The sequence below is a fragment of the Lontra canadensis genome, unplaced genomic scaffold, assembly GCF_010015895.1.
Source record: "Lontra canadensis isolate GAN:19392208 unplaced genomic scaffold, GSC_riverotter_1.0 scaffold21, whole genome shotgun sequence".
Lineage (NCBI taxonomy): Eukaryota > Metazoa > Chordata > Mammalia > Carnivora > Mustelidae > Lontra > Lontra canadensis.
The window spans coordinates 23,579,885-23,596,752 of record NW_022631015.1 but is presented as its reverse complement, the minus strand read 5'-3'; the positions used below and the strand labels follow the sequence as shown (position 1 = coordinate 23,596,752).

The 16,868-nt window shown below is 45.9% G+C and overlaps 2 protein-coding genes across 4 annotated transcripts in view; both read right to left on the bottom strand.

Moving 5' to 3' along the window:
- Window positions 1-16,868, bottom strand: part of LOC116870028 (histone H2B type 1-A) — a 384,027-nt gene that overhangs the window by 39,166 nt on the left and 327,993 nt on the right. The gene's annotated exons all lie outside the window — the stretch shown is intronic.
- Window positions 487-1,375, bottom strand: H1-4 (H1.4 linker histone, cluster member). Its single transcript, XM_032861707.1, has one exon. The coding sequence runs from the start codon at window positions 1,303-1,305 to the stop codon at window positions 646-648; it is 660 nt and encodes a 219-aa protein (XP_032717598.1). The 5' UTR covers window positions 1,306-1,375; the 3' UTR covers window positions 487-645.

The following is a 16,868-nucleotide window of genomic DNA, read 5'->3' as shown; positions in this document are numbered from 1 at the left end:
ATTTAGCTTTCAGGTATTTTGGGGTAGACAGCTTCGTGCGGACAAATGGCTTTCTACGTGGACTCTGGGCCCTGTATTGCGGGATACTTGGTGGTCCTGCTGAGGTCCTAGAAGGTACCGAATTAATACTCATGCGGATACTCATTAAGAAGCACATATCTCCTGGCCGCCAACCTAATAGATTTACGAGCAGGAGCTCTGCAATGTGCCTTTATAACATCTTTATGTTAATACTTTGCCTTTACTGGGGGGGGAAGTGCCTACGAAAACTGTCCCGGATCGGTTTTCCCTCCCAGTACTGTCCTTTCCCCCCTCGCAGTCAGTGTGCGCGAATTCATTTCTTGGCAGCAGAGAAAGTAAAGGGGCGGGAACGAACACTCGGCGCACCGCATAGGAACATCAGCGATGTTCTGTGGATCTACAACTCCCCAAACCATTCAGTTCCTCGAGGGGCCCCCTGTGGCTGCACCTCGTTGCGGTGAGAACCACCTCCCTGTGCAGGAGGTGCCGCCCCTCCGCGGAGCGTCTGCCCTCCCGCCACGCCCCCTACGAATAGTGTGCAACAGCTCTTTTCCTGAGGTCTGGGGTGGCTCTGAAAAGAGCCTTTGGGTTGTGTTGAGCTTCAAAGCAGTTGGCCAAAGAAACTTATTTCTTCTTGGCTGCCGCCTTCTTTGGCTTGGCTGCCTTGGGTTTGGCGGTCTTTGGCTTGGCCGCCTTAGGTTTCACCGCTTTGGCCTTCGCAGGGCTCTTGGGGGCCTTCTTGGGCTTGGCTGCTTTCGCTTTTTTCGGGCTCTTCGCTTTTTTGGCTCCTGCAGCCGCCGCGGGCTTCTTGGCCTTCTTGGGGGTCTTCTTGGCGCTCTTCTTGGGGGCGCTGGCCCCCGCGGCCTTCTTGGGCTTCTTGGCCGCCCCGGCCGCCTTCTTGGGCTTGGCCGCGCCCGCCTTTTTGGCCTTGGGCTTGGCCTCGCCGGAGGCCGCCTTCTTGTTGAGCTTGAAGGAGCCCGAGGCGCCGGTGCCCTTGGTCTGCACCAGGGTGCCCTTGCTCACCAGGCTCTTGAGGCCCAGCTTGATGCGGCTGTTGTTCTTCTCCACGTCGTAGCCGGCGGCCGCCAGCGCCTTCTTGAGCGCCGCCAGGGACACGCCGCTGCGCTCCTTGGACGCGGCGACGGCCTTGGTGATGAGCTCGGACACCGGGGGCCCGGACGCCTTGCGCTTGGCGGCACCGGCGGACTTGCGGGCCTTCTTCTTCACGGGCGTCTTTTCGGCAGGAGCCGGAGCGGCGGGCGCGGCGGGCGCAGTCTCGGACATGCTGAAGGCGGGCGCGGGGAGAGCAAGTCGAGCCGGAAGCAGAGGCACTGGCCGGGACTCGGGCCGCGCCGCTGCGCCCTCCCGTTTATATAGGGCGGAGCTGCGCGGTGATTGGTGCGCTGTCCAGCCCGCCTCGCTGGCAGCCGCAGAGTGTCCTCTCGGATCCCGAGTTGTGTTTGTTACACCTCAAAAAATGCCAAAAATATCAAAATTCGCTACATCGAATCGCTCGGTTTTTCTCACAAAATGATCCCCGAAGCCTCAGGCTTCACGCTGGTTTCAAATTATGAAGAAAGCACAAAGCTTTATGCCAAAAACTTGCAATATTTCCCGCCGTGCTCTTCAAATTTCAACTCAGAGAAACAAAACTTTCTATTTTCTTCGTAAATTATAAACCGATCTTTAAGTGTGGAGTTTTCTGACCTCTCAAATAGGATTCTCCAAGTGGTTAGCTTCCGATGTGTCCAAAAACCATGCCACTGGTACTAGGATTTTTATTACAAATCTGCGCTTAAGTGAGGGAAGTAACACAGGCTCCTCGGAGAGTCCTGCCTATTGAGCCGAGGGCATTTGAGTTCATCAAACTGGTTTAGTTTAATGCCAAACAAATTATTGCCCATTTGGGGTTAGATTTTGGACCCCTGGGACATTAGTCTATGCACCCATGGTTTTATTTCTGTCTGCTGCATCTTGGTTTTTAAATAATTCTTTAGGATAATTCTTTTCCTTTCTGCTCCCAAGGGTTGGGGGCGGGGCTGTTGCTTCTCCTTTCCCTGGACAACTGCTCCATGAGTTTAGATACCTCGAATTCAGGATATTTGGGACGGTAAGGGGATTCCAAAACATGGTCAGGGTATACAGATGGAAAAGGATTAATTTTCACACGACAGAGAGATGAAGTCCATAAAATCACTGGCAATGGAGGGGCACTTTGAAGAATTTACAGTGTTGCCGAGTTCTTTTGGCATAGTCTTCAGGATTGGCGTAATAAAGGAGTTAGAATTGAAATTCAAGCGTCGATTGTGAAGGGAAAGAAATAGGAAGTGTAAATTATAACATCTCTACTCCCATTATTAGAGAAACCCAGACTCTGTTATTACTCGATAGTTGATGAATATCTAGTCCACACGCCAAATATGGATGGCTTCAGTCACAAAGATTATGGCCTTATGCTTCCCAGAGTTCTATAAAAAAGAAAACAAGTTACATGTAGGATTGAATTACAAGTTCAGATTTCCATCTCAGAGACAGATATTTGAAGGACTATGCCAGTTAAGTCATTGCCCTCTGAAGACATCCTTTGTAAGAACTCTGAAAGATGGGTTTGTTTAGGTAGCTGCCCAATCAGCAAAGACTACATGTTGGCAATGGACATGTACTAAAGAAGGGACAGGCACTAAAAGAATTATTCCTGGAAAGTGGTCCAGATGGAATTGTCTTTAAAAAGTTGCAAGCCGTGTGCTTGAGAGACAAAATACAATTTTGGCCAGTGATATAAAGTGATGTGATGCTACTCCGTGGGGGTAGCTGGTGGTTACACAGCCGTGGACATCACATTAACTTATAGTTTTATTAATCTTCTCCACACACAACAGACCCTCTTACTGAAATCAAAACAGAATACATATCTTTGATACAATATTATTTAATTGTTTCAAATTAGTGTTATTTAAATTAATGCTGGTATAAAAGTGATGTACATTGTCAGTGTTTTTAAAGCCTTAATGTATAAACATTTCAATGTAATTAGTGCATGCTAGTGAAAAATAAATATGCTCTTTGATATATATATGTATATATATACATATATATATATAACTGAAAAGGGCGAGAATAAGGTTCCAAAACAAACCAGTCTATAGTTTCTAGGGAAACTGATTTATGGGCACTCAATCTCAGAACAGTCTGTTATACTCATTTTCAATGACAATACCTCTTGTAAATGTCTGAAATTTATACAACCCACTGAAGTTTTCTTTTCAATGTCTGACTTGATTCTGTGTATCTCTTACTATTTCTGACTTGGAGGGATGTAAGCTCTCCAAATTCTGTGATCTTTCAGCTCATGTTTGCTTGTGTCCTATGGTATGGTGTGCTTTCCTATAAGTAAAATTAAGTGATGGACTCAACAATCCACCACCAACAATCTCACACTTACTAAAGCAAATATTTATTTGACACCCTTCTATGATGAAATAGGAGTAACACCAAAAGGTTCTACTTTATACCATTGATCTGCCAGCTCAGCTGGCTGTATTTCAACCACTTAGGGAGTGTATGTGAGCTTGTGTGCTTATATATGTATATTTTTTTTTCATAGACTTTATTTATTTATTTATTTGAGAGAGAGAATGAAAGAGAGCATGAGAGGGGAGAAGGTCAGAGGGAGAAGCAGACTCCCCACTGAGCAGGGAGTCTGGTGTGGGACTCGATCCTAGGACTCTGGGATCATGACCTGAGCTGAAGGCAGTTGCTTAACCAACTGAGCCATCCAGGCACCCACATGCTTATATTTTAAATATAGATTCCAGAGTCTTGCTCCAGATCATTCTGAACCAAGAACTCCAGTACGCTCAGAATCTGAATATTTTACAAGTCCTCAGTGCCCTCGGATGCCCTCCAGAATCTGGAAACTACCACTCACTGGAGGTAACCAACAGGACAACAATGTTTTCCCTCATGTGAGTGTTCCTATGGAACAAGAATGCCCATGCTGGACATAAACCTGGTTTGAGAGGATGGGACCAGCCACAGCCCAATCCTGACTCCCATGGATTCGCACCTGACTGGGCGCTAGAGTGGGTTCTAGAGGGAGAAAGGAGACTATCGACAAAGGCTCCTAGACTTCATGATTTTCCATCCATAAAGAGTAGACTCGGTCGCGGCTGCCTGTTGACTCCCAGAACCATCTAGGAGAGCATCTCCACTTCTCTTCCTTTTTTACCATTCTTAATGAAAACTACCCTTTTCATTTACTGCTTATTCTACTCTGTGCTACCTACATTCTTACTTAGTCAATGCAACGATCCCAAGTTTTGGGATATATTGTCCCTACTTTATGTAGGAGGACATGGGCTTACACAGGCTAAGGGCTTCTGAGTTGGCTATGAGGTACATCTAGGATTCCAGTTCACATCTCTCTGGCTTCAAAGCATGTGCTCTGAAAGTGTGTTCCAGACTGAAGTTCTGGATAATCATTAGAGGTTGCAAAATCAATTGAGTAGCAGAGGCCAATGTTTTTTCCTTTTCTTTCCTTCCTTCCTTTCTTTCTTTCTTTCTTTCTTTCTCTCTCTCTCTCTCTCTCTTTCTTTCTTTCTTTCTTTCTTTCTTTCTTTCTTTCTTTCTTTCTTTCTTTCTTTTTCTTTCTTAACTAGAATAGGATATTAAATACCAGAGCCCAATTCATTTGGCTTCAGTTACTCATTTAGCTCTTTGACGGTGGGCTGTTCCCCCCCCCCCCCCCCCCACACACACACACCCCGCCACAAGGTGAAATGTATTTCTTCAGCTCAGGACCATGGGGCCAGAGTGGAAGGAATCTTCCTCATGCAATTTCTTGAACTCATGAGATATTCTCAAGTGCATTAATCTCTAATGAGCTAAAAAAAGTAATTTCCTAATATTGACCTTTTTTAAGCCTCTAGGAAAAACCCTGAGTGATGGAAAGTGGGGAGCGCTCTGTGAACATTTCTATTTTGGACACGATATCAGTTATGCTAAGAGGAACAGCGATGTGATTTGCAGAAAAGTTTAAGGGAATGTGAGATTTGTGCTTGGTTCCTTTTACTCCACAATTCTGGGTTCTGAGCACTTAATTCTGGACTTGGCTATTTTAGTGTTACTGTGATTGCTTTATTGAAGACAGAGTTCGGAGAAGAGGTGTTTTTTGTAAGACAAATGGTGCTCCCTTCCCAACTTCTTCATGGGAGATATTTTTTTGTTCACACGGACACGGCAGCATTGTAAAGACCACCTGTAGAACTCTATTTGTTGGGACAGACTTCCCCTTTGTGGACTTTTCATCGGTACTCTATCTTAGCTTTTGGCGTAGAACATTTCTGGAGAATTTTTCTTAAAATTAGCTATATGTTCTTTTAAAAATTATTATTCTTTTCTTATCTAATTCAGCCATCAGAAGTGTGGTTGCAAACCGTATGATATCTGTAGCCACCTTGTTTGGAACTGTAAAATATTGGGATGAACTTTAATATCCACACATAAGAGAGTAGTTGAGTGAACTAGGGCACACTTTCAGAATCGTGGAATATGCAGCTACAGAAACGAGTCAGAGAGAGAGAGATCTCTGTGATGTAATAAGGAGTAAATTCCAGAATGTATGACTAAATGAAAAAGCCAAGTTGAAGAGAGTATCCGTAGTACATTACCCTCCGTAAGAGAATGAATAGGTTATAAGAAAACACATTTTCTGCTTATTTATGCAGAAGAGATTCAGAATGGATAAATCAAAAACAAAGGAGGTGAGTTATCTATGGAGGGAAGGTTAGAAAGGAGTAGAAAGAAGGGAGAAAGGGGAACAGAGTAGCAGGGGTGAGGAGGGAGGAATGGTTTGTTGAGTGCGTCCGTTTGTGTAACTCTGACTCTTACAACTATAGTATGGTTTCATGTATCAGCAAAATAAACTATTAAAAGCAATAGAGTTGGGCGCCTGAGTGGCTCAGCTGGTTAAGCGACTGCCTTCGGCTCAGGTCATGATCCTGGACTCCCAGGATTGAGTCCCACATCAGACTCCCAGCTCCACAGGGAGTCTACTTCTCCCTCTGACCCTCTCCCTTCTCATGCTCTCTCTCGTTCTTTCTCTATCCAAAAAATAAATAAAATCTTAAAAAAATAAATACAAGCGATAGGGTTGGGGAAGGAACCCACATGGACTATAAGCACAAACAAATGAACCGAGCTGTACTCACTGAATAACATCATATCCTTGATGGGTTATCATCTAATAAAAGTATTTCAGGAACATAGCTTCACCATCTGAAACTCCCGATGTGTCTATTAGAATTGACGAAGTAAATATGCTGTAGACAATGAGATTTAGTGTTCTTACGGGTGGAAAAAAAATATTTGGTTGAAATGAAACTTGTGGGCCTGGATTAGAAGCAGAAGTGTATCTATGTTTATATAGGTACAGAGACATAGCTGTGTGTATGTGCGCGGATTAAATCACACGTATATTTCCTTGCTCTCTAAGCTGACACGTCCTGCCAATAGTGACACTCTTGCAGCAGTGAACATACCTGGCCCACAGTCTTTGGTTTGTAAGCATCATTCTCCAATAAAAAGAAGCAGGGCTCCTTGGATAAGTGGTTGATCCCAAAGATGGAGCAGGGAGAATACGGGATGGGCTTGGAACATCTCGTACCAGAAGATAAGGACATGTTTTTAAATAGATGGAAATGTTGAAAAAACATGCTGGCCAGGCTCCAGTAGTGACACATGGCCAAAGCTGGTGTCATTTGAGCAAAAAAAAATCAAAAGGGATAATATTGGATGTTTTTAACGCCTCGAGTAGAATATGTTTCCGTAAATAAATACGTACAGAAGGAGAAGGGACAAGTCGGCCGTGTTGTGGGTACAATGCACACGTGGATGCTAGCATCACTTGGTGTGAACTTAAGGAGCAGCAGGATTTTCAGACCCAGAGTATCTTCCTGTCTTGCCCAAGATACCTGCCAACGATGAAGCAAAGGTAGTAGATGCACAGTGGCTAGTCTCAGCAGTCGTCACCTTCACTAAGTGAGCAAGTAAGCACGATCTGTAGTAAGACACACTGAGATGAAGAACTTCTTGCATTAAGAAGACATTTCCTCATCGTTGTGATATTTCCATCAGACATGCATAAACTTACTCCATTCATAAGAAAACATCAAATTCAAATCGAGCGGCATTCTTTACAATAACTGATCAGTGCTCCTCATGAGTGCGAAAGTCATGAAAGACAAGGACAGACTACAGAACTATTCCGGACTAGAAAAGACCAAGGAAAAACAATAAGTTAATTCAATATGGGATCCTGAATAAGATCCAGGATCAGAAAAAGGACAGTGGTGGAAAAGTTTGTCAAATTGGAAAAGGGTCTAAAGTTTAGTAAATGATACTGTACCAATGTCCATTTCCTGTTCTTTTGTTTGTTTTCTTCTTTTTTGTTGTATTTCCTGAACTGTCATTTTTACAATGGTTATGGGAGACATTACTGTTAGGGGAAGCCAGTTGAGCAATATAAGGGAATTTTTGTACTAGTTTTGCAACTTTCTTGTAAATCTAAAACTGGTTCAAAATAAAAAGTTTTCTAAAAACAGTTTCTCTTCATATCTTACCATGATGTAACACTTTTCATAGAAAGGGAAAATATACCTAAATGTGACAGAGATTGTCCAAATGGGTGGAAATGTAGATGACTTTTGTTGTTGTGTCCAAGCTTTTATGTTCTTCAAAGTTTCTACCATAAGCATGGATTACTTTATTACTGACAAACAACATGCTTCTCTTAAAAATATGATAAAACTTTTTTTTTTAATGTGTACGAAGTTTCCCTAGACACCGAAGTAGTATCTTTGCCCTCTTTCTGCCCTTTATCAGGAATTTCACTGAAATTATTCCTTTGGTTTTTGTTAATCTAAGATTTATCATATATATATGTACATGAACATTATGGTTTTGTGTGTCCTGGTTTTGAAATGTATAAATGCAAGATCATAGCATACTTACTCCTGTCTTCCTTTTTTCCCTTGATAAGAACCATCCCTCTGTGTTCTATGGGGACAGAGAGCTTTAGTTTGGTGACTTGCCCTCTTTTATTTCATTTTATAAATGTGGCCCGATGTATTTACTTATCTAGTTTACTGCTCCTGGATGTTCTCCTGGTTGTACAATGAGGCAAATTTAATTTTCCAAAGAGTATTGCATCAATGTCTTCTGACCCCCACTCCCTTCTCCAGTGCTTCTTGCCTCTTGTGCTCTCATCAAATCTAATTCTTGTCCCCTTGAATCTGGGTGAGCTTGTGACAGCTTGCAACAAGCGTGGAGGAAGTGAGGCTGGGTGACTTGCAAGGCCGGTCCCTTGCTCTCTAGAACAGTGCAGCTGGGGCCTTATTTTCTCCGACTTCTGTTTCTGAGCTCTCTCATGAGAACTTTGGTGATTCTACAGCCTCGAGGCTGTGAGAAAGCCCAGCTGTTTTGGAGACCTTGTCTGGGTGCCCTGGTTTGCTGTCCTCATATTGGAAACATCTTAGTTCAGGGGCCAGAAATATGAGAGGAGTTTTCAGGTAATTCCAACTGACAGCGCTCAAGTCTTTTCAGCTGAAGTCCCGAACATCAGGGCCTGACGCCAAGCCAACCCCATTCTGCTTTATCTCAATTCTTGATCTATTGTATCTGTGGGCATGATAAAATGGTGGTTATTTTAAACAGTTCAGTTTGGAGTACTTTGTAACTTAAACAGTAACGATTTCATTTTATATTCATGTGTTTATTAGCTGATCAGTTTTTTTTTTTAAGATTTTATTTGCTTATTTGACAGACAGCGACCCAAGTAGGCAGAGAGGTAGGCAGAGAGAGAGGAGAAAGCAGACTCCCCGCTGAGCAGAGATCCTGATGCAGGGCTCTATCCCATGACCCTGGGATTATGACCTAAACTGAAGGCAGAGGCTTAGCCCACTGAGCCACTCAGGCGTCCCACAGTTATCATTCTTGAACTCTTCTTTTTCTAGCTGACCACAAACCTTCCTGTTCTCATAGTAGCTCTTCCAGGAACTCTCTGGACTTACAGTGGCTGTAGAAGTAACTTCTATAACTGATAGTGATCCAGGGTCTTAAGCTACAAGAGCTGACCTGTACTGTCTTTCTGGTAAAATGATTCCAGTGACTAACTCTGTCACCTTTTGTAAATTATTATTATTATCCCTAGTACAGTGAGGTGTTATTTTTATATTTTCAAAGTTTATTCCTCAGCTGTCTTCTTTGATTTAGGGGTGGAGCAGAAAGCACAGGGTGGAGTAGGAAACAGAAAGCAGGTCGTAGGACAACATACTTTGTTTATGAAACCTTAGCATAATCCTCGTCAGCTTCTCCCGTGGCCTCCACCAGGGACATCCCCTTTTCTGATGTGGACAACACAGGGTTTGGGGTTTTGTTTGTTTTCTTCCCCTCCCCTTCCCCCCAACCAAACGCATGCTTTGGCTTCATATAAAGTGCTCCCAATTCATTTCCCAGTTAGAATGTGGTTCCTAAACTTTCCCTATGGAGAAATTCCGGAGGCCCCCATATTCAGAGATTTAAGGGATCACAGATGTCGCAAAGCCTCCTGCGCTCCCTATTAGAAAACATGAGCCTGGATAGTGAGCCTCTCTCCTCAAGAAGCAGCTGCCCTCTGGACTTCCAGCAGCATGAGGCCCAGGCCAGGATTTAACACTAGAAAATGCTGGAAACACTGCTCTGTACATTGGTTGTTCAAGAATGAGCAATGTTCATCATCTCTGTTTGGTCCCACGGTTTATCAGGGCATTCGTAGAATCCAGTTAAAAAGGAGAAACACCATTCTAGGGATTTCCTACAGAAGGAATTTAATTGAGATAAGTATATAAACAGATAATGAAAGAGAAAACAAAAGAGGGGTGAAGAGTAACCCAAAGAGAAGCAGGGGCAAGCAGTTGCCACCTCTCTAAGGGCTACAGGGACCAAGGGAAGAAGAAGGGACAACTATCACCTAGGGAGGAACTGGGGCTGGAACGCCCAGCGTAGCTAGAGCTGAGACCACCAAAAGAAAGGTCATCTGATGAGACTGAGCCAGAGTACCAGTGAGGCTGGAGAAACCCCAGGAAGTGAAGAGGGAAGGGAAGAAGTGCCCTGGACCCACCAACATGTCCCACCAGGCTCTCCCATTGCTCAAATCTACTGGAAACCGAGGAGCAAAGGAGCCTGGGAAATGTAGTTTCCATTGACACTCAATCGTAGCAGAGGACGGGCAGAAATGCAAATACTTCTGCAATTTTTGATGCCTGAACATATGACCCAATTGTCACCCCACCGAGCCTCCTGTGCATGAAAACACAGAGATACACTACCATTTTTAAAGATGTGGGATCACAAAGACTGTTTCCCCTCGTTTTAAATAAATTGTGACATATTCCTGGTGGTAGGTATCTTCTAAGATGACCCCCAATGATCCTTGCCTCTGAAGGTTTGTACCCTTGGGTAATCCTTTCCCCTGAGTGTGTGCTACTCTTAGTAACTTGCTTCCAACAAGTAGAATGTGTCAGAAGTGATGGCATGTCACTTTTCATATTAGGTCACAAAAGGTTGTAGCTTCTATCTTGGGCCTTGACTTACACTCTTCCTCATGCTCACCCCCTCAGAAGAAAGCCATGACATAAGCTTTCCTGTTGGAAGGCCCACCCACAAGATGAGAAAAAACCAACAAGGACTTGAAGCCCTCAGTCTAACAACCCTTGAGGAACTGAGTCCTGCCAACAGCCATGTGCATGGGTTTGGAAGTGGACTGACCCCACACTGGGCCTTGAGGTGACCGCAGTCTCAGCCACATCTTAAACGCAGCCTGTGGAAGAGCCAGAAAGCCCAGCGTGGCCGAGCTCCAATCCTGAAGCTGCCAAGTTGGGGGGTAATTTGTGATGTGGCAATAGATAACAGATACATCCAGAAATGAACCAAACACAAAGATAAGGGGAGAAGAGGGCATGGTCTTCTGTGTCTACTGTGGACCATGTACCTCATCCCCACTCAATCTTGACATCCGTCCTCCAAGGTGGGTGATATGCTGGTTCCATTCTCCAGACAGGGCAATTGAGGATAAGAAGGGAAAATATTTTGCTCAAGGTCACATAGGTTGCAAAAACGTATGACGGAAATCCCTAGAATGGTGTTTCTCCTTTTTAACTGGATTCTACGAATCCACACCTGGACGTATGACGTATTCACACCCAGGAATCATGGTGACCAGCCCTCACAGTTGCTGTCATCTTGTTTGGGTTGGGCACAAAGAAGAAGAACAAATTGTTCAAAATCAAGTATCTTCTTGCTTTCTTAAAATCGAACGCATCTCTCAGAAATTCTATCTCTTGCAGAATGACGTAAATCACCCAAAAATAAAAAATGAGCAGGGCCTTGTTTCTGGTGTTCCTTAAAGACAAAGCTACAGAGTCATTACGAAATTGGAGACATGACCGAGTCAAGTCAAACAAACCTCCAAAGACACAGAGAGTTCTTAGGTCCTTGGGTTCCGAGGACACTGGTATCATCGTGTAACAAAACAAGATGACCGGGGCGCGTTACCTCTGTCTCTGTGTCTCAGTCTCCTAGCCTACAAAGTGGGATAATAATAGCACCTACCTCATAAACTCCTTATGAAGATGAAATAAGGGAGTGCTCGGCCCATTGTGAACATTATAAGCTAATTAATGAAATGAGGCAGGAACTCCATTCCTCACCATCCAACTCTAGTTTGGAGAGCAGGGAATGTGGGAAACAGAACCTGGGTCTGATTCTGAGGCGCACTTCTGAGCTCCCACAGCGTGGCTCCTGATGATGGAGCCAGAGGACTGCTTGGCGCTGCTGCCCCACGACAGGACACAGGGCGCTGGGGAGCCCAAGCTGAGCTCCTTTGAGACCAGGTCTCCCTGGAGCTTCCGTGGAGGCAGCAGGAGGGTGGAGGAGGGAGGCATCTCTGCATATTTCAACACAGACCACCTGGTGCAAGAGAAAAAGTCCTTTTCATGGATGCGAAGTGGAGAGGAAAGAGAGACTGTGGGCAGCGGGTGGGCAGTAGAAAGGGGGTCTGCCAGAGAGAGATGGAAACTTACAGAATCAGCTGTTGGAGTGTAGCTTTCATGAAGAACGTTCAAGAAGGCAGACACAAGGAGATTTAAATCAAGTTCAAAATCAAGTTAGATCTCAGCCCCTTAGTTAAAGCTCTCCACTCTTGTCCACGGCCGAGCACCCCTACAGGTCCTGTGACTTCAACTCCAACCAGGCCTTCCTATCTAGGGCTTCCATTGGTCCTGTGTCCGCTGGGACTGGGGTCAGAGGGCTGCCTGCAGGGTCTGTTCTCCCGCCATGCTGGGGGGTGGGGGGGCTCATGCCCCAGGAAGGAGGCCCCTGATGCCTAGAGGTTCTGTGTTCCAGAATGGCGCCCACTGCCTGCACTGTTCCCTCCGTGGAGAAAGCAAGAAAGCTGACTTGAACAGGGAGAAGAAACATTTTCTGTGTGGGTGTCAGCTGGGAACGCCAGCCTCCCAGCACTTGGGAACATTGGCTGATCCTCCCACAGGGAGAGAAGCAGCCATTGTTCTCAGTTCATTGCCAGGCAACCCCGACGAGGTCCCTGGGGTCATGGGCTACACAGCCCAGCCGCGTCCTGGTCCTCGCAGGGCCTGGCTCATGGCGTGCCCGGCCCTGTCTGCTGACAGTCGTGCTCCAGGCTCACCGCCTGCCGGCTCAGGGCCACAGGCGCTCTGGAAGTGGGAGAATGATGAGGGAGCAAAAAGCATGAAGGAAGTGAGGGGTGAAGCAGGTGAGTATCTGTCTGAAGGGTGTTCTAGGCTTCCTCATAGAATTTGGAAGGTAGCGATGAAAACACCAGCAGACGAGAAACAATACAGAAATATTCGTGGCAGGTACAGATCGGCCGAGTGAGGGACTGAACTCTGCCCAGAAGCATGGCGGGCGAGGCAGGACCCTTCCAGGTAGGAACAGGGCGTGAGCCAACCCGCGGTCCTTCCTGGGCAGGAGCAGCGCGTGTCCGAGGTGTGGGGGGGGGGGGGGGGAGGGGGCGGGGCGGGGCGTGTGCTGGTCAGTGTCGAGCAGCGGACACCCCAGGAGGAAGCAAAAACACCCCGACGAGGGGCATTTGCTAATTCCCATTAGTAAGTCGTGCTGCTCTGGCTGCCTTCAGGCTCCCCGGGAGACACCCAGCGCAGAGCAAAAGAAAGGAAAGGAAGGATTCCAAGCGCCATGCGGGTCGTCCATGGGAGGCCTGAGAGCGAAGACGTCAAGGGCAGAATAGAACTCGCCGCGCCGCCACGCACCGACCACGGAGCTCTTCGGCGCCTGCGCAGACGACCAACCGCTTCCGGGCCCCAGTCCCTTCATTGGCTGCCAGAGGGGACTAAGCTTTGGAGAGACCCCCCCCCCAACCCACCCCCACACACCCCATTTTATTTATTTATTTATTTGAGAGAGAGAGAGAGTGAGCACAAGCAGGGGCAGGAGCAGAGGGAGAGGGAAGCAGGCTCCATGCTGTGCAAGGAGCCTGACGCGGGACTCCCTCCCACGACCCCGAGATCATGACCCAGCCGAAACCAAGAGTCGCTTAGCAAGGCTGGACCACCCAGGCGCCCCTGAACTCTTCCTTTTAACAGCCTCCTGCGTTTTTCTTTTCTCTGTTAAGGTTGCTCAGACACCCCGTCAGGGTGAGTTCTCCATATCCAGGGAGTCACGTTGAGCACCAACAGAGCAGGCAGCACGTGGGGCGTCCCTGTCTTGGGCGTCGCAGCTCAGCTGAGTGTGAAAGGCCCACGCAGGCCACCCGGCTGCTGCTTCCGAAGGCGGGAGAGTCCTGCTGGGAGGGGAGCGGGGGGCCTCCAGGGCCACCGGTCTACCTGACTCTCTCCTCCAGGAGCTTCCTGTGGCCATCGGCGCGGCTGCCACCAGAAACAGGAAGTGTGCCCGCTTAGTGTAACCCGGTTACCTCAGCCCTGCCGGGAAGCCAGCAAACCCCTAAGGGGAATCCCAACCCCCTCTCCTACTTTTGCTTTCCCACACTTGGAGATAGACAGATGGATCCATACACGATGGGTAGATAGATCTCTACCGACATGGTTTTGCGCATGTTTATATTAGCCTTTACCAAGAAGTGTGCTTTTTTTTTTTTAAGATTTATTTATTTGAGAGAGATGATTTATTTATTTGAGAGATTTATAAGATTTATATATTTGATTTATAAGACATATATATATATATTTATTTATTTGAGATATATGTATTTATTTGAGAGATTTATAAGATTTATTTATTTGAGAGAGACTTGCCTGCCCACGTATATGCAAGCAAGTGCGGTGGAGGGGCAGAAGGAGAGGGAGAGTCTCCTACAAGGGATTGGATCCCACGACCCTGAGATCACGGCTAGAGTGGAAATCCAGAGTCGCTTAAGGGACTGAAACCCCGGGTGCCCCAGAACAATGTCCTTTCTTCTTCGACACCTCGTTTGATTCGTTCTCAAAACTCCGGGAGGTGCTGCTCCATTTCACAGATAAAAAGTCTCATCCTCAGGGACGGCAGGTGACTTACCCTTGGTCAGACCCTCAGAAAATGGTCCGGCTGGAACATCGATGGAAGTAATTCAGCTCCAGATTCCCCTGCCTTTCCAGAAGGTCTCCCTGCACATCCGCTGTATGTAGACGGATTTGTGTGTGTGCACAAGCACCAACCACTCTGTGTAGACTTGTTATATAGACAAAACCTGACCTTGACTGAAGAAAAAAAGAGCGATTAGGAGACAGGGTGGGGAAATGGGTAGAGTGTGTTTTCTGACGCCCATGAGGAGCGCAGCAAATGGCAGGAAACCAGGGAAACTGCCTTCCCGCCTTCATGCATGGTCTTTTACTCCCTGGCCACGGCTGGGATTTGGGGGATCTTTTCCTATTACGATATACTACCATAACTCTCACTAAAGAAGTGGTGTTGAAAGTTAAACAACCTTATCTGTATTGTTCTTTTGAGCTTCAAATAGTCCATACATGTGATCTTTTTTCATTCTCATAGTCACTTAAGCTAAATATTCCCTCCATTTTACAGATGAAGAAACTGAGGCTCAAAATGACTAACTTGGCTAATGCCATATTATTTCTAAGGCAAAGAACCTGAGTCCCTCCTGAGAGTGACTGGTTGTGGTTCACGTTCCACGACCCCAGCAGAACAGGAGGACACTTACCATTGTGCCGAAAATCAGGGTTCATGGCTCTAGAATTGTTTCGTGTGCCCACCAATAGGGGACGGGTTACAGAACCAGGATGCATCAACACAGTGCAATTGAGTTGGACAGTATACAGAAGGCTCCCCATTTACGCATCTGGAAAGTTCTCCAAGATAATTGTCGTGGAAAAGAACAAGTGCAGAATAGTGTCTACAGCCTACCGTCTTTTGCTAGTGAAGGCAGGGGCTCGACTCCCATCTGTATGGACTAACAGTGCGCAAATGCTTAAGAAAAGGAATGATTACCTAGTGGAGTCATCCAGCAGATGACTGGATTCTCGATATATACCTTGTGATGTTGGTTTGTTTGAACCCTCTGAATGTATTACTTATTCAAGACATGAGACACATTTTGTACTAAAGAGAGCTTCCCTTCAATAATGTTTTCTCCCCCTTTATTCTCCTTATCCCTAAGGTACACATGTACACACAAAGAAATAGATGCAGAGTAGGTTTCCAATAGGAAAACTTTTGCAGGTGCAGAATCGATCAATGATGTCAGAACGCTGGCATCTGTCCATTTATTTCAGAGAACTGATGAGTTTGTCAGACACTCTGGACCCAGACAGCTTTGCAGGGAGAAGCTTTTCAAACCTAAGGAAAGAGTAGAAACCAAAGTAAGTGTAGTTAGGAACTTCTTTCTCAGCCACCCTCAACACGTGCAGAAAAACTTACAGCCTCATTTCTAGTATCAGCCCTTCTCAGTTCCTCGCAGAGAGACTCCCCAGGGTCAGAGGACCCAGGCTCCCAGGGAAGATGCTGTCATTTTGTTCTTGAGTTTGGGTTGTGGCAAATAAAAACGCAAGATACTTTGTTAAGTCTGAATTTCAGATAATTCGCAATTTTTGGTTCAGTATAGTATGTTTCATGCAATATTTTGGAGCATATTTAGTCAAAAACGATTATTTGTTGCTTATCTGACATTCAAATTTAACTGATCACCCTATATTTTATTACTTTATTTTTAAAAAAGAGTTTATGTATTTTAGAGAGCAAGCAAGTGGGGACGGGGCAGCGGGCGAGGGAGAGGCAAAGAATTTCTGCACTGAGCGCTGACCTGCGATCATGACCTGAGCCAGAACCAGGAGTCGGACACTCAACTGACTGAGCCACCCAGGCATTCCGGGCATCCTGTATTTTATCTGGCGACCCTATATCGTCAGGTGCCACCCAGAGGACGTTGATAAAGTGCTCTAGAACACGCTAGCCCTGAAGGACAAGGAGTACCTAGCTCAGGCCTCCTGATAGAACTTTCTGGTACAATAGAAGTGTTCTGTATCTTTGTTACCCAAACAGTCGCCCTTGACAACTTGAAATGTACTTTGTGCAACTGAGGCCTGAATTTTTCACTTAATTATTTTATTTAAATTTAAACTGTCACCTGTGGCTCCTGGCTACTGTATTGGACAGAGCAGCTTTAGAACCAGTCGTGCATCTCCCTCCAAACCGGACTTGAAGACGAGCGGTGGCTAATGTGGCACGTAACCCAGGAGTCAGCCCTCGAGTCCCTGCAGCTTAGTGATTGGTGCATTTCTGTGCAGATATAAGTTTTGTTGTCAACA

Coding starts and splice junctions, on each gene's coding strand:
- H1-4 (XM_032861707.1), bottom strand. CDS start 1,305: ATGTCCGAGACTGCGCCCGCCGCGCCCGCCGCTCCGGCTCCTGCCGAA.